The 14,015-nt window shown below is 35.4% G+C and overlaps 1 protein-coding gene across 1 annotated transcript in view; it reads right to left on the reverse strand.

The window, feature by feature from the left end:
• Positions 1-14,015, reverse strand: part of SPIDR (scaffold protein involved in DNA repair) — a 379,872-nt gene that overhangs the window by 33,161 nt on the left and 332,696 nt on the right. The window contains 1 exon segment of the mRNA XM_036232728.1: positions 5,152-5,293. Coding sequence (XP_036088621.1) covers positions 5,152-5,293 — 142 coding nt within the window.

A 14,015-nucleotide genomic window follows, 5' to 3' on the forward strand; every position in this document is an offset into this window, starting at 1 on the left:
CTGGGCCAATCAACCTCACCTCAGTTTCACGCCCTCCTCTGTAAGAAGCAGGTGAGAACAGAGTCTACATACAAGAAATATGACGGTGAGCAAGAAACAGCTCCTACGCTCACAGAGCCTAATGATCAGCAGGCCAGTCTGAAATACTGGCCACTAGGCATTCTCATAAACATCAACAATTTACTGATTGTCTACACCAAGGGCCCCCAAACTCTGGACTGGTAACAATCAGCGGCCTGTTAGGAAATGGGTTGCACAGCAGGAGGTGAGTGGTGCACAAGTGAGCAAAGGTTCATCTGTATTTTCAGCTGCTCTCTAGCTTTAGCATCACTGCCTCAGCTCCACCTCTGATCAGCAGGCATTAGATTCTCATATGAGTATCAGTCTTTGGTGCCAAAAAGGTTGGGACCACTGGCTACACTGTGACAAGGGGTGCAACAGTGATCAGAACAAGGTCTGTATGTCAATAAGTTAGTGTGACTCAGATCTGGGCAGCACAGCACGTGGCGCAGGCCAGTGTGGGAAAGCCATCCCAATGCTCCTCATACAAGTGTTGGTGTTTGTGTATTACCTAAATAAATAAATAAATAAATAAATAAAAATAAAACAAACAAATAAAATAATTGAACATAGTCAAACTTAAACTTCTGTGTCACTCTTATTTACATTAAAATATACCACTCTGGTGGGAATCCCACACAGCCCTGGACATAGCATAGGCACTGAAGCACTGTTACCATTGGGTGCCCTGGTGGAGGAGGGGAGGGGGCGACGCAGCAGTAACTGCTGCAGGAGACAAAGGAGGCAGTGCCAAGAGTCTTAATGAAGGAACACAGATGACTGGCCTGTGAGGGAAAGGTGAGGCTTAAATAAAGCCCAGGAGAAAAACAAAGTGTTCTAGGCCCAGGAAATGGTACATGCTCTAGTAGGGGGTGGGGGGACAAGGGGGGTGGGTCCAAAGGCCACAGTACAGCAGCTAGAGATTGGGAAGAGGGCTTCTAAGGGACTTTGTTTTCCTGACCATTAGGTTAGTTTTTGAGCATGTTGACTAAGCTTGGCTTTTAGTGTAAATTTATCAGCACTTCATCTGCTACCTTGGAAACAAAAGCTGTTATTTAAACAATAAACTATTTATTGGATCATTCTCTGAAATGCAACCCCCTCCCAAGTACCCAATAGCTTATTCTTTCATTAAAGCTAATCAGACAGCAGTGTTCTTCTTATCTCCATACCTTCTCCCAGGGGAGGCAAATGGCTGTTCAGACAATGAAGGCTGTTCTTCCTCCATTCATCATTCTAGTCCTTAGTCCCAGGCCTTTCTTGTTCTCCTTAGGATTCTTAAATCTTAACTATCCTCTGAGCCTTCCTCAGTGGTGGTGGCTATCAGCCACAGCTTTCTCCATTAGGCACTTGTCAGATGGTGCCTTTTTAGGTCTCCTCCTGGGATCTCCTGCTGGTGCATAAGCTGTTGGAAGTGGTCTATTTTATCTCTTGGCATCTGCCACAGCTCTTTACTAGAACTGCCTGTAGGTACCAGAAATTCAAAATTGACTGGTAACTGGTTCTTTGCTCTTCCCTCAGTTGCTGCAGAAGTTTCCAAACTTATAGCCCTGCCCCAATCTCTCTCCCTTTATGTCAAATCTACTATAAATACAACAGTAAGATAATCTAATCTCACTTTCATTTCTATTACCTCTTCTTTTCTCCTCTCAAAAATTCACAGTGCCCCTAACTTTCTCTTGTACCAATGCAGAATCCCTAATAATAGGATTTTAAGGCTTTATCTAGCTGACTTTATACCTCAGTATATTCTGGTCTGGAATAAATTCCAAAAATCTAGCACAGAGCTTAATTTTACAGCAACTAGCCAGGGGCATAGCACTCACAGTTCCTAAATATTTATAGAATAAATGAGTGAATTATCTTTTCAATAAACCCTCTTTCTTCTTTTTTTGCACCCATCTTTCTTAATCTTGCTTTTGTTTTCACAGATAACATTTCACCAACTTGAAGAGAACTTTCCTTCTGCCAAATCAAGATGTTTAAAGCATTTGTTCTCACTCACTTCTTTCATAAAACCTTTTGAGATCAGTCAGTTAAGATCTAGTTACTTAAAGCATCGATTGCTCTAATACTAGTGTCTACCTAATTTTCTGTTCTAAGGGGTGTAATTCAAGGTCAAAGATAGTATCAATTGCTTCCTTGTCATTCGCAGTACGCAGGTGGAGCCCTCTGTTTACAGTGAGTACTAATTAATGCTCTGCAATAAAATCTTCTCCAATACTTTACTCTTAAAGGGACACTCAAGAGATCTAAATAAAATGGTACCTAAAAATTAATATTTTCAATATATAGGTTTAATAATTTGAGACATAAATACTAGTAGGATTTTGAACCAAAAGATGTCCCCCTCCCCCACAAAAAAAATTGATAGCTATATTTTCCATATAAATAGGGCTAACATATTTCAGGAAATTTCTTTTTTCCCCCTCAGTATTACCTTATCATATAAAAATAAAAAATACAATAATCAGCAATAAAAAGATAAAGTTCATACATAGAACGACATCAAAGTAATGTGACTTTTCTACTTGTTTGACCTACTAAACTGATGCACAAGCCACTTGGGAAGAAAGTTCAAGGGGTAGTCCGTAGGAGAAGTCACTGAACAAACAGCAAGGAGTGTTCCAGAGAGGAGAAAAGCATAGGCAGAGCTCCACATTCTGCTTAGCAAGCATGCTTCAGTGTTATTTTGAAAATGGTAGCCTTTTCCTTTAAATCCAGGCTATTTTTCTGACTCTTCTTACTTTAACCAGTCGGTATAGACACTCAACTTCAAAAATATGTCAGAGAAACACAAAAAATATGACAGCTGTTTTTCTGTAAGCCTTCCCAAAAGAGGCTGGTGGACAGAGTGGTGCTCCCTGCACAGTGGTCCAACATCATGTTTATCTGACTTGATGGCTCTGAGGTCATCAGTCTACTTCAAAGGGAGTAGTGATTTTCCTTTACAATAACCATGGACCAGATGAAATCTGGTAGCCAAAATCTATAAGACTCCATGATTTAGCCTAAACATACAACTATCTTCCAACTAGCAAAAAAGTTATTTTCTGTATTAGATACTGAAATTGTATAATTATAGTTAATCATTGTAGCTCAAACTTTTGGAAGTAAGTGTATTTTGTTAAAGTTTATGAGAGTTGCTAAGAAACATCATAATTTGAGGGGGGGGGAAGACAATTTGTGTTTACTGGGCTACTGGTGGATGACTGACAATTGATGATATCACTAATCGGCAATTATAACACCCAGCATCCCAAAACTATTTAATAATTTGTTTCAAAGAAATGTAGCTTACAAAAGAACAAAAAAGCAATTTAAATATTTATTTAAATGGCTGCATGCCAAAATAAAGTTAAATACAAATGATAAGGAAATTAATGCCAAGCTAAAAAAAAAAAAGCATCAGATATTCAGTCACCAACTTAAAAAAGGAGTGGCTTTCAAAAGTCTGTAAATGAATGATTCGAAATATTCAGTGCATTTCACATGGGAAAAAAAAATTCATTTCCTGTGACAATGTTGTACAGCTTCCATTTTAACCCATCAAAACAAGATCAAACATTAGGTACACACATGAATGTAGAGCATCATGTAAGAACATAAACTTTATAGAGCCAAAGACCGCCTAATTCCAGTCTTGGCTATCACTCACCAGTATTATTTCCATAAGAAGTTACATCCTGTAATCTCCAGCAAGAAGTGCATCTCTGGTTATGGAGCCAGTCTCCCCTTGGCCTGGGGTAGACCAGGAAACCTGACAGCCCAAACAACTGCTGCCCCGTACAGAGACTCTCCTGAGATGGGAGGACACTGTATCCTGGGAGGCTCAGGTGTAGAGATCATGTCAAGGAAGACAATCTCCTGAATGGCTCCGATGGAGTTAATGCTGTCAGGTCTTTGCCATGGTAGCAATATCTTTTACCATAACTACATTTAGTCTTTTCAGATGCTTGTGATTCTGAGGACTAAAATGAGGTTCAGTCTTACTAAAAAATAAGGTTCATATGACCCAGTGAAGCTTTTCACGTATCTTTGTATACTTTTCCAAATGTCTGAGCAACACCCCTGCCCCTACTCCACTCCAATCTATAAGCAAATTACATTATAATATAGCCACCCTTTTAGAAACAAAAGGAAGCATTTGTTACAAGGCAAATCTACATGGAGCAATAAAATATTCTTGTGTCTACCCAGTGCTTAAAGGAGATCTGTCTATGAAATATACATCTTTCAGGAAAACAAGCACTTGGGCAGAGCTGTCAACCATCTTCACAGTGCCATACGAAAGACAGATGAGACATAGAGTTGAGGCCCATGGGACAGCTGACCGACTATAGAAGTCAGTCAGGAGAAATGCTCAGTAAATGTTCACAATTTAGAATGATGGCTAGAATGGTGATTATGCAAACCACTGAAAGATGCTATTAATAACTGCTTCAAAATCAGAATATCATATACTCATAATGGGTTTTTTTTCTCCCTCATATATTGTTATAAGCTCAGATGTTACCATAATTAAACAAAACATTAACATCAAGAGAGTAACACAGTATTTGAGATTAATAAGATTAAGAAAAATCCCAAATTTGTGGTTCATGCTAATTCTCTATGTGACTGGATAGTTCCATTAAAAACATTTCTTCTTTTCCCAAAATCATGGATTAAGATGATTATTTTAAATGTAAAAGCTACAGTTTGGATCATATATACATACCATTCCACTTCTGCCTATCCAAAACAATATTTTAGGGTGAGATGCCATAAAACTTGACAGAGAACAAAGCATTTTTACCATGAAAAGCAAAAATATGTGATAACATACAGAAAACAAATTTTTAGAATTAAAATACACATAACATTTTAAAATCTTAATTTTATAAAATTATGAATCACTAAACTTGTGTAATTGTTTTTGTTGTCAATTATTATTTTTCCCTCAGCGGTATTTCATGGGCTCCACTCAACCCTTGGTCTTATGTTACAGGCAAACTCTAGGATCCTCATTTAAAAATAAAATTATAGGTAAAAGACTAATAAAAGAACCAGCCATTATAGTCAATTGTATGCTATTATAGTGTGTCATCATCTTCCTCTTGTGGCCTTCTATGAAACCTTCATCCCTGCCAGGCTGCAGGATTTCCCTTCCAACTGTCTGTTCTTCAAGATGGTGCACTCTGAGTACACTTCACTGAACATTCCACAGGCATCTTGCATGAGAAGGCAGACTCTACAAAAAAAGCATTCACATTTGGTCTTTTAGAAGACACTTTTTGATTCAATAGAGAGATCAAGATTTCCTTTCCTTCACTAGAAATTTATGGGTAGTCATCTTCTTAAATGGATGAATCAGGGTAAATGAAGTCAAATTTAAACATGCACTTTTTAGATTTGTACATGCCAGTTTTTGATCACTATCCACAAAACAAAGGAGAGAGAACTTGTCTTTTGGCATAAAATTAAACCCTAAGCCTAATAAGGTTTAAAAGCACATAAAGAAGGCCACCCTTTCAAATTAAATATAATACTGTTGTCCAGAAACAGAGCATCTTCTTCCCCATGTTTATCCTATCTGCCATAACAGGTAATATATTTTGTATAAATGCTCAAGACTGAGAAGAGCTTCAGTGTAACATTATGATGAGAATAACAATAACATTTGATGAGAATATGTTCCTTTTCTCTGAGCAGATACATATTTACAGAAATGCATATCCCAGCAGGATAAAAACTAGTGTCCCAAATGGCAGCAACATAGACCTAATAGATATCCAGTGACATTATGGGATTCCCCCCACCCCCAATTTTTAAGTTCAAAGGTCAGTACTTATAAAAACTTGTATATGATTGAATTTTCAATCCTTCACTTCATAATTCAGGTAAATGAAGTCTTATTTATTATGAAATGACACATTCTCATAAAATATTTCTTGGAGTATGAAAAAATTTAGTAAAATAACACCACTGAATAGACTGTGAGAAACAAAACTATTTTAAAGTTGAGGGTATAAAGAAGAGTGCATGTTGGAAACAAACAGATGACAAACAATGAATAAAGGAAAGCTAAATCGAGCTATGAACCTTAAATACTGCCTTGGCAAAAGGCAGTAGACTAAGTTTAGACTTCCTGATAATATCTCCCAGGTCCACAGGGCCCCCCCTAATTTGCAAGAGAATCATGCTTAATGAAATGAGTAAGATGGAAAAGGACAAGAACCATATGATTTTACTCACATGTGGGATATAAAACAGAAAGTGACAAATGAATAGACAAAACAATCTAATTCATAGACAGACAACAATATGGTGGTTGCCAGTGGGAAGGGGTTGGGGGAGCATGAAGAGGATAAAGGGGGTCAAATATATGGTAATGAAAGACTAGACTTTGGGCGGTGAGCATACAATGCAATATACAGATGATGTATTATACACTTGAAACTTATATAAGGTTGTTAACCAATGTTATCCCAATAAATTAAATTTAAAAAACAGAAGTGAATTTAAATCTTGTCTGAAGAAAAGCACCCTTAATTAGATTTTCAGTTGCCACTGAGTAAGATCAAATAAAGATATGCCCAAATAAAAATCACCAAATACAAAAGAAACAAACCATTATGTGGAAGGGTCAGAAAAAATAACAGATCTGTCGAGGACTTGAAATATTACAATTAAAATATATAAAATATAAAATAACTATTTTAAAAAGGTAAAAATCACAAACATATAAAGAGGAGAAAAAGAGCTATATAAAATTACTTGGCAAATTTGAAGAAGAATGAAATAAAATTTCAAAAAGAAAAGCTATATTTATTGAAACAAAAAATTTATTAAATAGGTGTGACGAATGGTTATATGTTTCTGGATGGTGTGTATATGTGAACTGGATTATAAATTTGAATAAATTACCAAGAATGCATCTTGAGAGCTGAGATTAAAAAACATGAGGGAGAAATATAGAAGATAAAGTGATTAAGTCTAACGTGTCTAATCCTAATTCAAGAGGAACAAAATAGAGGAAGGAGAAGCAATAATTTGTAGCTCTAGAAACTGAGAATTTCTTCTAATTAATATAAGAAATAAATCTGTAGATATAAGAAGAAAACAAATGCCGAGCAGGACAATTAAAAGGAAACCTATCCTAATACAAAGACTGTAATGAAACTACTAGGGAACATCAAAGACAATGAGAAGATTTTAAAAGCAAAAAGGGTGAAAAGAAAGAACATCTTCATGTGAATAAAAATTTGATATACATTGGCCTTTTCCAGAGCAATGAATGAAGCCAGAAAATAATGAAATATTTTCATATCTGAAAGCCATTCTTTCAAGAATGATGGTAAAATAAAGACATTTTAAAATAAAGAAACATCGGACACATTGTCCATCTACAGAGCCTGAAATATGTACTAGTTACTAAAGTAATTACTAAAATAATTTCTAAATTATATAACCTAGGAAGAAGGAAATTATCCTGGAAAAAAAGTCTAAGATACAAGGACTACTGAGTCAACAATATAAAAGAATCAAAATAAACATGATAAGATAAAATAACAACATGACTAATAATACTAATTAATGTGTTAAGAGCTGAAAAACTAGAAACAGATAGCAAGTAAGTCAAATGAATTGATTGGAGTTCAAATGTTCCCAAGTCCTCTTATCTCATAGCAGGATTAAGATAACTCTAGACTTCATTAATATATACAAGCAGTAAAATTTCAAAGATAACAACCAAAAGAACAGAAATAGGGCGCATAACTTCCAAATCACTAGGTAGAAAAATAGAATGAGAAACACAGGCAAATGGACAAAAATTTTAAAATGCAAAGAAGCATTAAAAAAGGCAGGAAAATGTAAGGTAATAAGTAAGACGGTAGACATAAGTCTATGTATATTAGAAATGTAATAAAAATGATTTAAACTTGTCAGTTAAAAGGCAGTTTGTCATGTTGCTGAAGAAAGAAAAAAGTCTTCCAATAAGTTGTTGACAGGGAACCCCCTAAAACACAGATATGTTCAAAGGACAAAAAAATTTGTTTCAGGCAAAGATTAACCAAAAAGAAGTTGAGGAGTTGCTTTTGAGAGTAAACAAAATAGATTTTAAATGAGAAAGCATTATTAAAGATAGAGAGGTCACTAATATTAATATTAATAAAGGTTAATTTATCATGAAGACATGTAATTCTAAGCCTTTATACTCTTATCCTTAAAATATATAAAGAAAAAATTGATAAAACTTCAGGAAGAAAGTCACAAATGTAATATCATTGTGGGAAATTTCAACATACCTCTGCCAATCATTATCAATCAGAGAAAAAAATAGTAAAGATTTAGAAAACTTGCGTATACCTAACAAGTTTAATCTGTTGGATATGCAATTAGAAAAACTTCCCATGACTAAATAAGTGCATTCTCAAGTGCACAAGGAACATTAAAAAAAAAAGTGACCAGGCACTTGCAAGTCTGAATGAATTTCCAAGAATCACTATAGGGCAGGAGTCTCCAACCTCTGGGCCGCAGACCAGTACTGGTCTTTGTCCTGTTAGGAACCAGGCCACACAGCAGGAGGTGAGAAGCGGGCGAGAGAGCAAAGCTTCATCTGCAGATACAGCCGCTCCCCAACGCTAGCATCACAGCCTCAGCTCTTCCTCAGATTATCAGGCATCAGATTCTCACAGGAGCACTGGTATCTGGTGCCAAAAATGTTGGGGACTTTTGGCATAGGGCACATCCTCTGCATACAATATAATTAAATGAGAAATAAAGCAAAAAAAAAAAAAATGTACTTAGAAAAATCCTCCTACTTTGGAAATTTTATATTCTTTTCAACTCTTAGAACAAATACGAAATCACTGCAGAAAAGAATATGTTGAACTTGATAATTAAAAAAAATTACATATCAAAACTTATGAACTACGAGGATATTATAGGACATTTATAGTCTTAAATATAAAACTTCCTAACTCATTTTATGAGGCTAACATTGCCCCAATACCAAAACCTGGTAAGAATAACACACAAAAAAATAAAACTACACACCAGTACCTCTGATGCATACAGATATAAAAATCCTAAACAAAATATTAGCAAATTGCATACAACAATACATTAAAAATATTATAAATCACGATCAAGTGGGGTTCATTCCATGGGCACAAGGATGGTTCAGCGTGCACAAATTAATCACCACAAATCGATTACCACAACACAGAAAAATAAAAGAAAAATCATATGATCATATCAATAGATGCAGAAAAAGCATCTGACAAGGTACAGCAGCCATTTATAATTAAAACACTTAATAAAATGGGTAAAGAAGGAAAGTACCCTGACATAGTAAAGGTCATATATAACAAAACCTCAGCTAATATCATACTCAATGGTGAAAAACTGAAACCTTTCCCTCTAAATCAGGAACAAGACAAGGATGCCTGCTCTCACCACTCTTATTGAATATAATATTAGAAGTCCGAGCTAGAGCATCGGGCAAGAGAAAGAAATGAAAGGCATCCAAATTGGGAATGAAGAAGTCAAACTGTCACTTTTTGCAGATGACATGATTCTCTATATAGACAACCCTAAAGATTCTACCGAAAACAAACAAACAAACAAAAACAACCCTATTAGAAACAATAATTAAATACAATAAAGTTGCAGGATAAAAATCAGTGTACAAAAATCCACTTGTATTATATAACTGAATTCATTGTTTTCTCATTTTGTAATTTAATTAAATTACTAGAAAATATTAGCTGTACAGGTGATTAATAATAATTGCTAACTAGATTAGAGACAGCATTAGAGTGGTAATTCTCAAAACCAAGTAGTCCAGGTAGTTCTAGGGATAGCAGAAGCCAAAAGAAACTAAGTGGATTCTTATGAATAGGGGAAGAATATGGGTTTGAAGCCTAAAAATCCTGTATCAAATCCCAGTAGTGCCAAATTAGCTCTGTGTGACAATGAACAATCACTAAACTTCAAAAAAAAAAAAAAATCCACTTGTGTTCCTATACACTAACAATGAAATTTCAGAAAAAGAAATAGAAATAAAAATTCCTTTTGCAATTGAGACACAAAGAATATAATACCTAGAAATAAACTTAACAAAACACGAAGAACCTATCTATACACTGAAAACAACATGACATTATTAAAAGAAATTGAAGAAGACATGAAAGAAAGGAAAGATATTCCATGTTCATGGATTGAAAGAATCAGTATAGTTAAAATGACCATTTTACCCAAAGCGTTATTCAGATTTAATGCAATTCCCATCAAAATCCCAATGGCGTTTTAAAAAGAGGAATAGAACAAAAATCATCAGATTTCTATGGAATCACAGAAGGCCCTGAATAGCCAAAGCAATCCTGAGAAAAAAGAGCATGGCCAGAGGTATCACACTGCTTGACTTTGAATTATACTACAAAGAGACAATAATCAAAAGAGCATGGCATTAGCAGAAAAACAAACACATAGACAATGGAACGGAACTGAGAGCCTAGAAATAAACTCACATATACATGAGCAAATAATTTTCAACAAAGGTGCTAAAAACATACAATGGAGAAAAGAAAGGCTTCTTCAATAAATGGGGCTGGAGAAATTGGAAAACCACATGCAAAAGAATGAAACCAGACTGCTGTCTATCACCATATATCAAAATTAACTCAAAATGGACCAAAAACCTACATATAAGACATGAAATAATAAATTGCATAGAAGAAAACATAAGTACTCTGAATTAGGGTTCCTCTTCCCTCACAACCTCTTCAACACTTGTTATTACCTGTTCTATTGATGACAGCCATTTTAACAGGTATGAGGTGGTATCTCATGGTTTTAGTTTGCATTTCCCTAATTGCTAGTGTAATTGAGCATCTTCTCACATGTCTGTTGGATATTTGCATGTTTTCTTGGGAGAAGTGTCTGTTCAGGTCCTCTGCCCATTTTTTAATTGAATTGTTTATTTGTTAATGTTGAGTTGTATGAGTTCTTTGTATATTTTGGATATTAGCCCCTTATCAGAGGTGTTGTTTGCAAATATCTTCCCCCATTTGGGTGGTGGCTTCTTTCTTTTATTGATCGTCTGTTTTGCTGTGCAGAAGCTTTTTAGTTCGATATAGTCTTATTCTTGTATTTTTGCTTTTACATCCCTTATCTTTGAGGTCAAATTCATAAAATCCTTTTTAAGTCCAAGGTTCTTAAGTTTAGTACCTATGTTTTCTTCTCTGCGATTTATTGTGAAACATATATAATTTTGTTAACCAATGTCACTCCAATAAATTTGATAAAAAATAGTAAAAAATGATTATTTTTCTTTTCCTTATGCATTTAAAAATTACTCTTCTATGTTCTCACCATAAATTCTACACCAAACCTCTGCCAATTATCAAAATCTTCCTTTAGGATGCAGAACCTCACAGGTATTCCACCCTGTAGAGGCTGTCCCAGAGCCTTCTGCTCTGCTCAAGACTGAACTGTCGTGCACTAGTCATCCTGAGATCTGTCAGAAAATCTGAGTTGTTCTCTTTGCTGCTCTCGTATGTTGGATTTCCTATTTCCTATATCTCGCACCTTCCTTTCTTAATTGATTTCTTCAAGTTAGTAGCTCACATCTTTTAGCTTGCTGAAAAGGAGGGAGTGGAAAGTAAAATTTCTGAAGTAATTCATGAAATTGTCGATAATTTACTCAAACTTTATGGGAATTTGGTTGGGTCTAGATTTCTACATTGGAAATAATTTTTCCATTCTAAGCCCAATCTTGCTTTTTTAATTCTCCCTTTTCTCTGGGAGATGAGGTTTTAGTTCCCAGGACACCGACATTGCATGGTGATATGCATAGGTAAGATCTGTTTCTATGTACTAGGTGAGTGAAAGGGTGGACCCTTTTACAGTAGAATCATGTTTACTTTTAAGTCATTTATTGGATATCCTAGTCTATTCCTATAATTTTCTTAATTTATCTTTCCTCTTTTCCATTTTTCTCTGGGAGTTTCCTCAACTTTGTCTTCCAATACTTCTAATTAAGTTTTTAATAATTTCTTGTTTTCATATTTTTGACTTCCAAGATTTCTCTTTTAAGCTCTGAAAGATGCTTTCCTCCCTCTCAATAGTGTCCTCTTTTGTTTTATGGTTGTAATATTCATAACTTCATTTTAAGAAGCTTTTTTTCAGGCCCCAGTGATTCTGCTGCCTGTTCTTATTTACGAAAATGGTTCTAACAAGATTCTTAGAATCTCTGAATGAGCAGGTGGAACTTATCATCCATGAACACCTCGTGGGTGATCTGGCTGTCAGATGTCAATATCTATACATCTTTCCTCTTGATGAGAAAAATTCCTTAGAAAAGACTGGTTTTTACCACTATGGGCTAGGGTAAGAGAAGTGTGTAACTACTCACAATACAGACTAAAAGAATAAGACATGATCACTTCATGGACAGACTTCAATTGTTTTCCTTATTTTAGCCTGTTTCATCTGCTACTAGAGGCAGTAAAAAAAAAACAACTAGATATCCATATGTGGAAAAACAACAACAACAACTTTAACTGTTGTCTCATATTTTACAAAAAAAGATAACTCAAAATGGATCATAGACCCAAATATAAAAACTAAACTTTTAGAAGAAAACAAAGGAGAAAAATCTTTGTCAGCTTTGGGTAGGTAATATTTGTCAATCAGGACACAAAAACACCAATTATAAAAGAAAAAAGTTGATTATCTTGACATACCAAAATTAAAACTTCTGCTCTTCAAAAGATACCATTAAGAAAATGAATAGACAAACCACACGCTAGGAGAACATATTTGTTAACCAAATATCTGACAAAGGACTTGTATCCAAGATACAAAAAGAACTCTTAAGACTCAATAGTAAGAAGACAAACAGTCCAATCAAAAAATGGACTCAAGACAGAAAAACATCACATGTTGTAGATTTCCATTTCTATGAAATATGCAGGACAGTTAAAACCATTGAGTCATAACACAGAATGGTGGTTGCCAGGGGGTAGGTGGAGAGAGAAACAGGTCTTACAGGCATAGCTAGTTTTATTGTACTTAATTTTATTGTGCATTGCAGATATTCTATTTTTTATAAATTGAAGGTTGTAGTAACCCTGCCTCAAGCAAATCGAATGGTGCCATTTTTTCCAACACCATTTGCTCACCCTGTGTCTGTGTTAAATTTGGTAATTCTCAAAAATTTCAAAAATTTTCATTATCATTATATTTGTTATGGTGATCTGTGATCGGTAATCTTTGATGCTACTATTATAATTGTTTTGGGGCATCATGAATTGCACCCATACAAGACAGGGAACTTAACTGATAAATGTGTGTCTGACTGCTCCACTGATCAGCTGTTCCCCCATCTCTCTTCCTCTTCTCTGCCCTTCCTATTCCCTGAGACACAAGAATATTGAAATTAGGGCAATTAAGGCCCTTGGGCATAGAGAGCAGACAGGTTTTGCAGTGCGGGGCTTGGGTGTACAGCCATGTCACAAATGCTTCTTCACTGGGACTGGGACATTCCTAATGGCACCAAGTATCACCACAAGACCTACACCAGCACCAGTATTAGTGATGCCATTGGTCTGTTCGCCTCCGCCTACAGCATCACACTCAAATCCCCTGGCTCATTCCTGGAGGCAGTGGCCTGAAGAGAATGGTACACATTTACCACAGCCACCATCGGTGTTCTTACGGATGAGCAAAGAAAGTGGTTTCATGAGATGGAATCTATTCCTAGTGAAGATACTGTGAAGATTGTTGAAATGATGAAAAGGACTTAGAATATTACATAAACTTAACTGATGAAGCAGAGGCAGGGTTTCAGAGGTGCGACTCCAATTTTGAAAGAAGTTCTACTGTGGGTTAAATGCTATTAAACAGGATTGCATGCTTCAGAGAACTCATTTGTGAAAGGAAGAGTCAATCAATGTGGTAAACTT

Source organism: Rousettus aegyptiacus, unplaced genomic scaffold, assembly GCF_014176215.1.
Source record: "Rousettus aegyptiacus isolate mRouAeg1 unplaced genomic scaffold, mRouAeg1.p scaffold_m13_p_15, whole genome shotgun sequence".
Classification (NCBI taxonomy): Eukaryota; Metazoa; Chordata; class Mammalia; order Chiroptera; family Pteropodidae; genus Rousettus; species Rousettus aegyptiacus.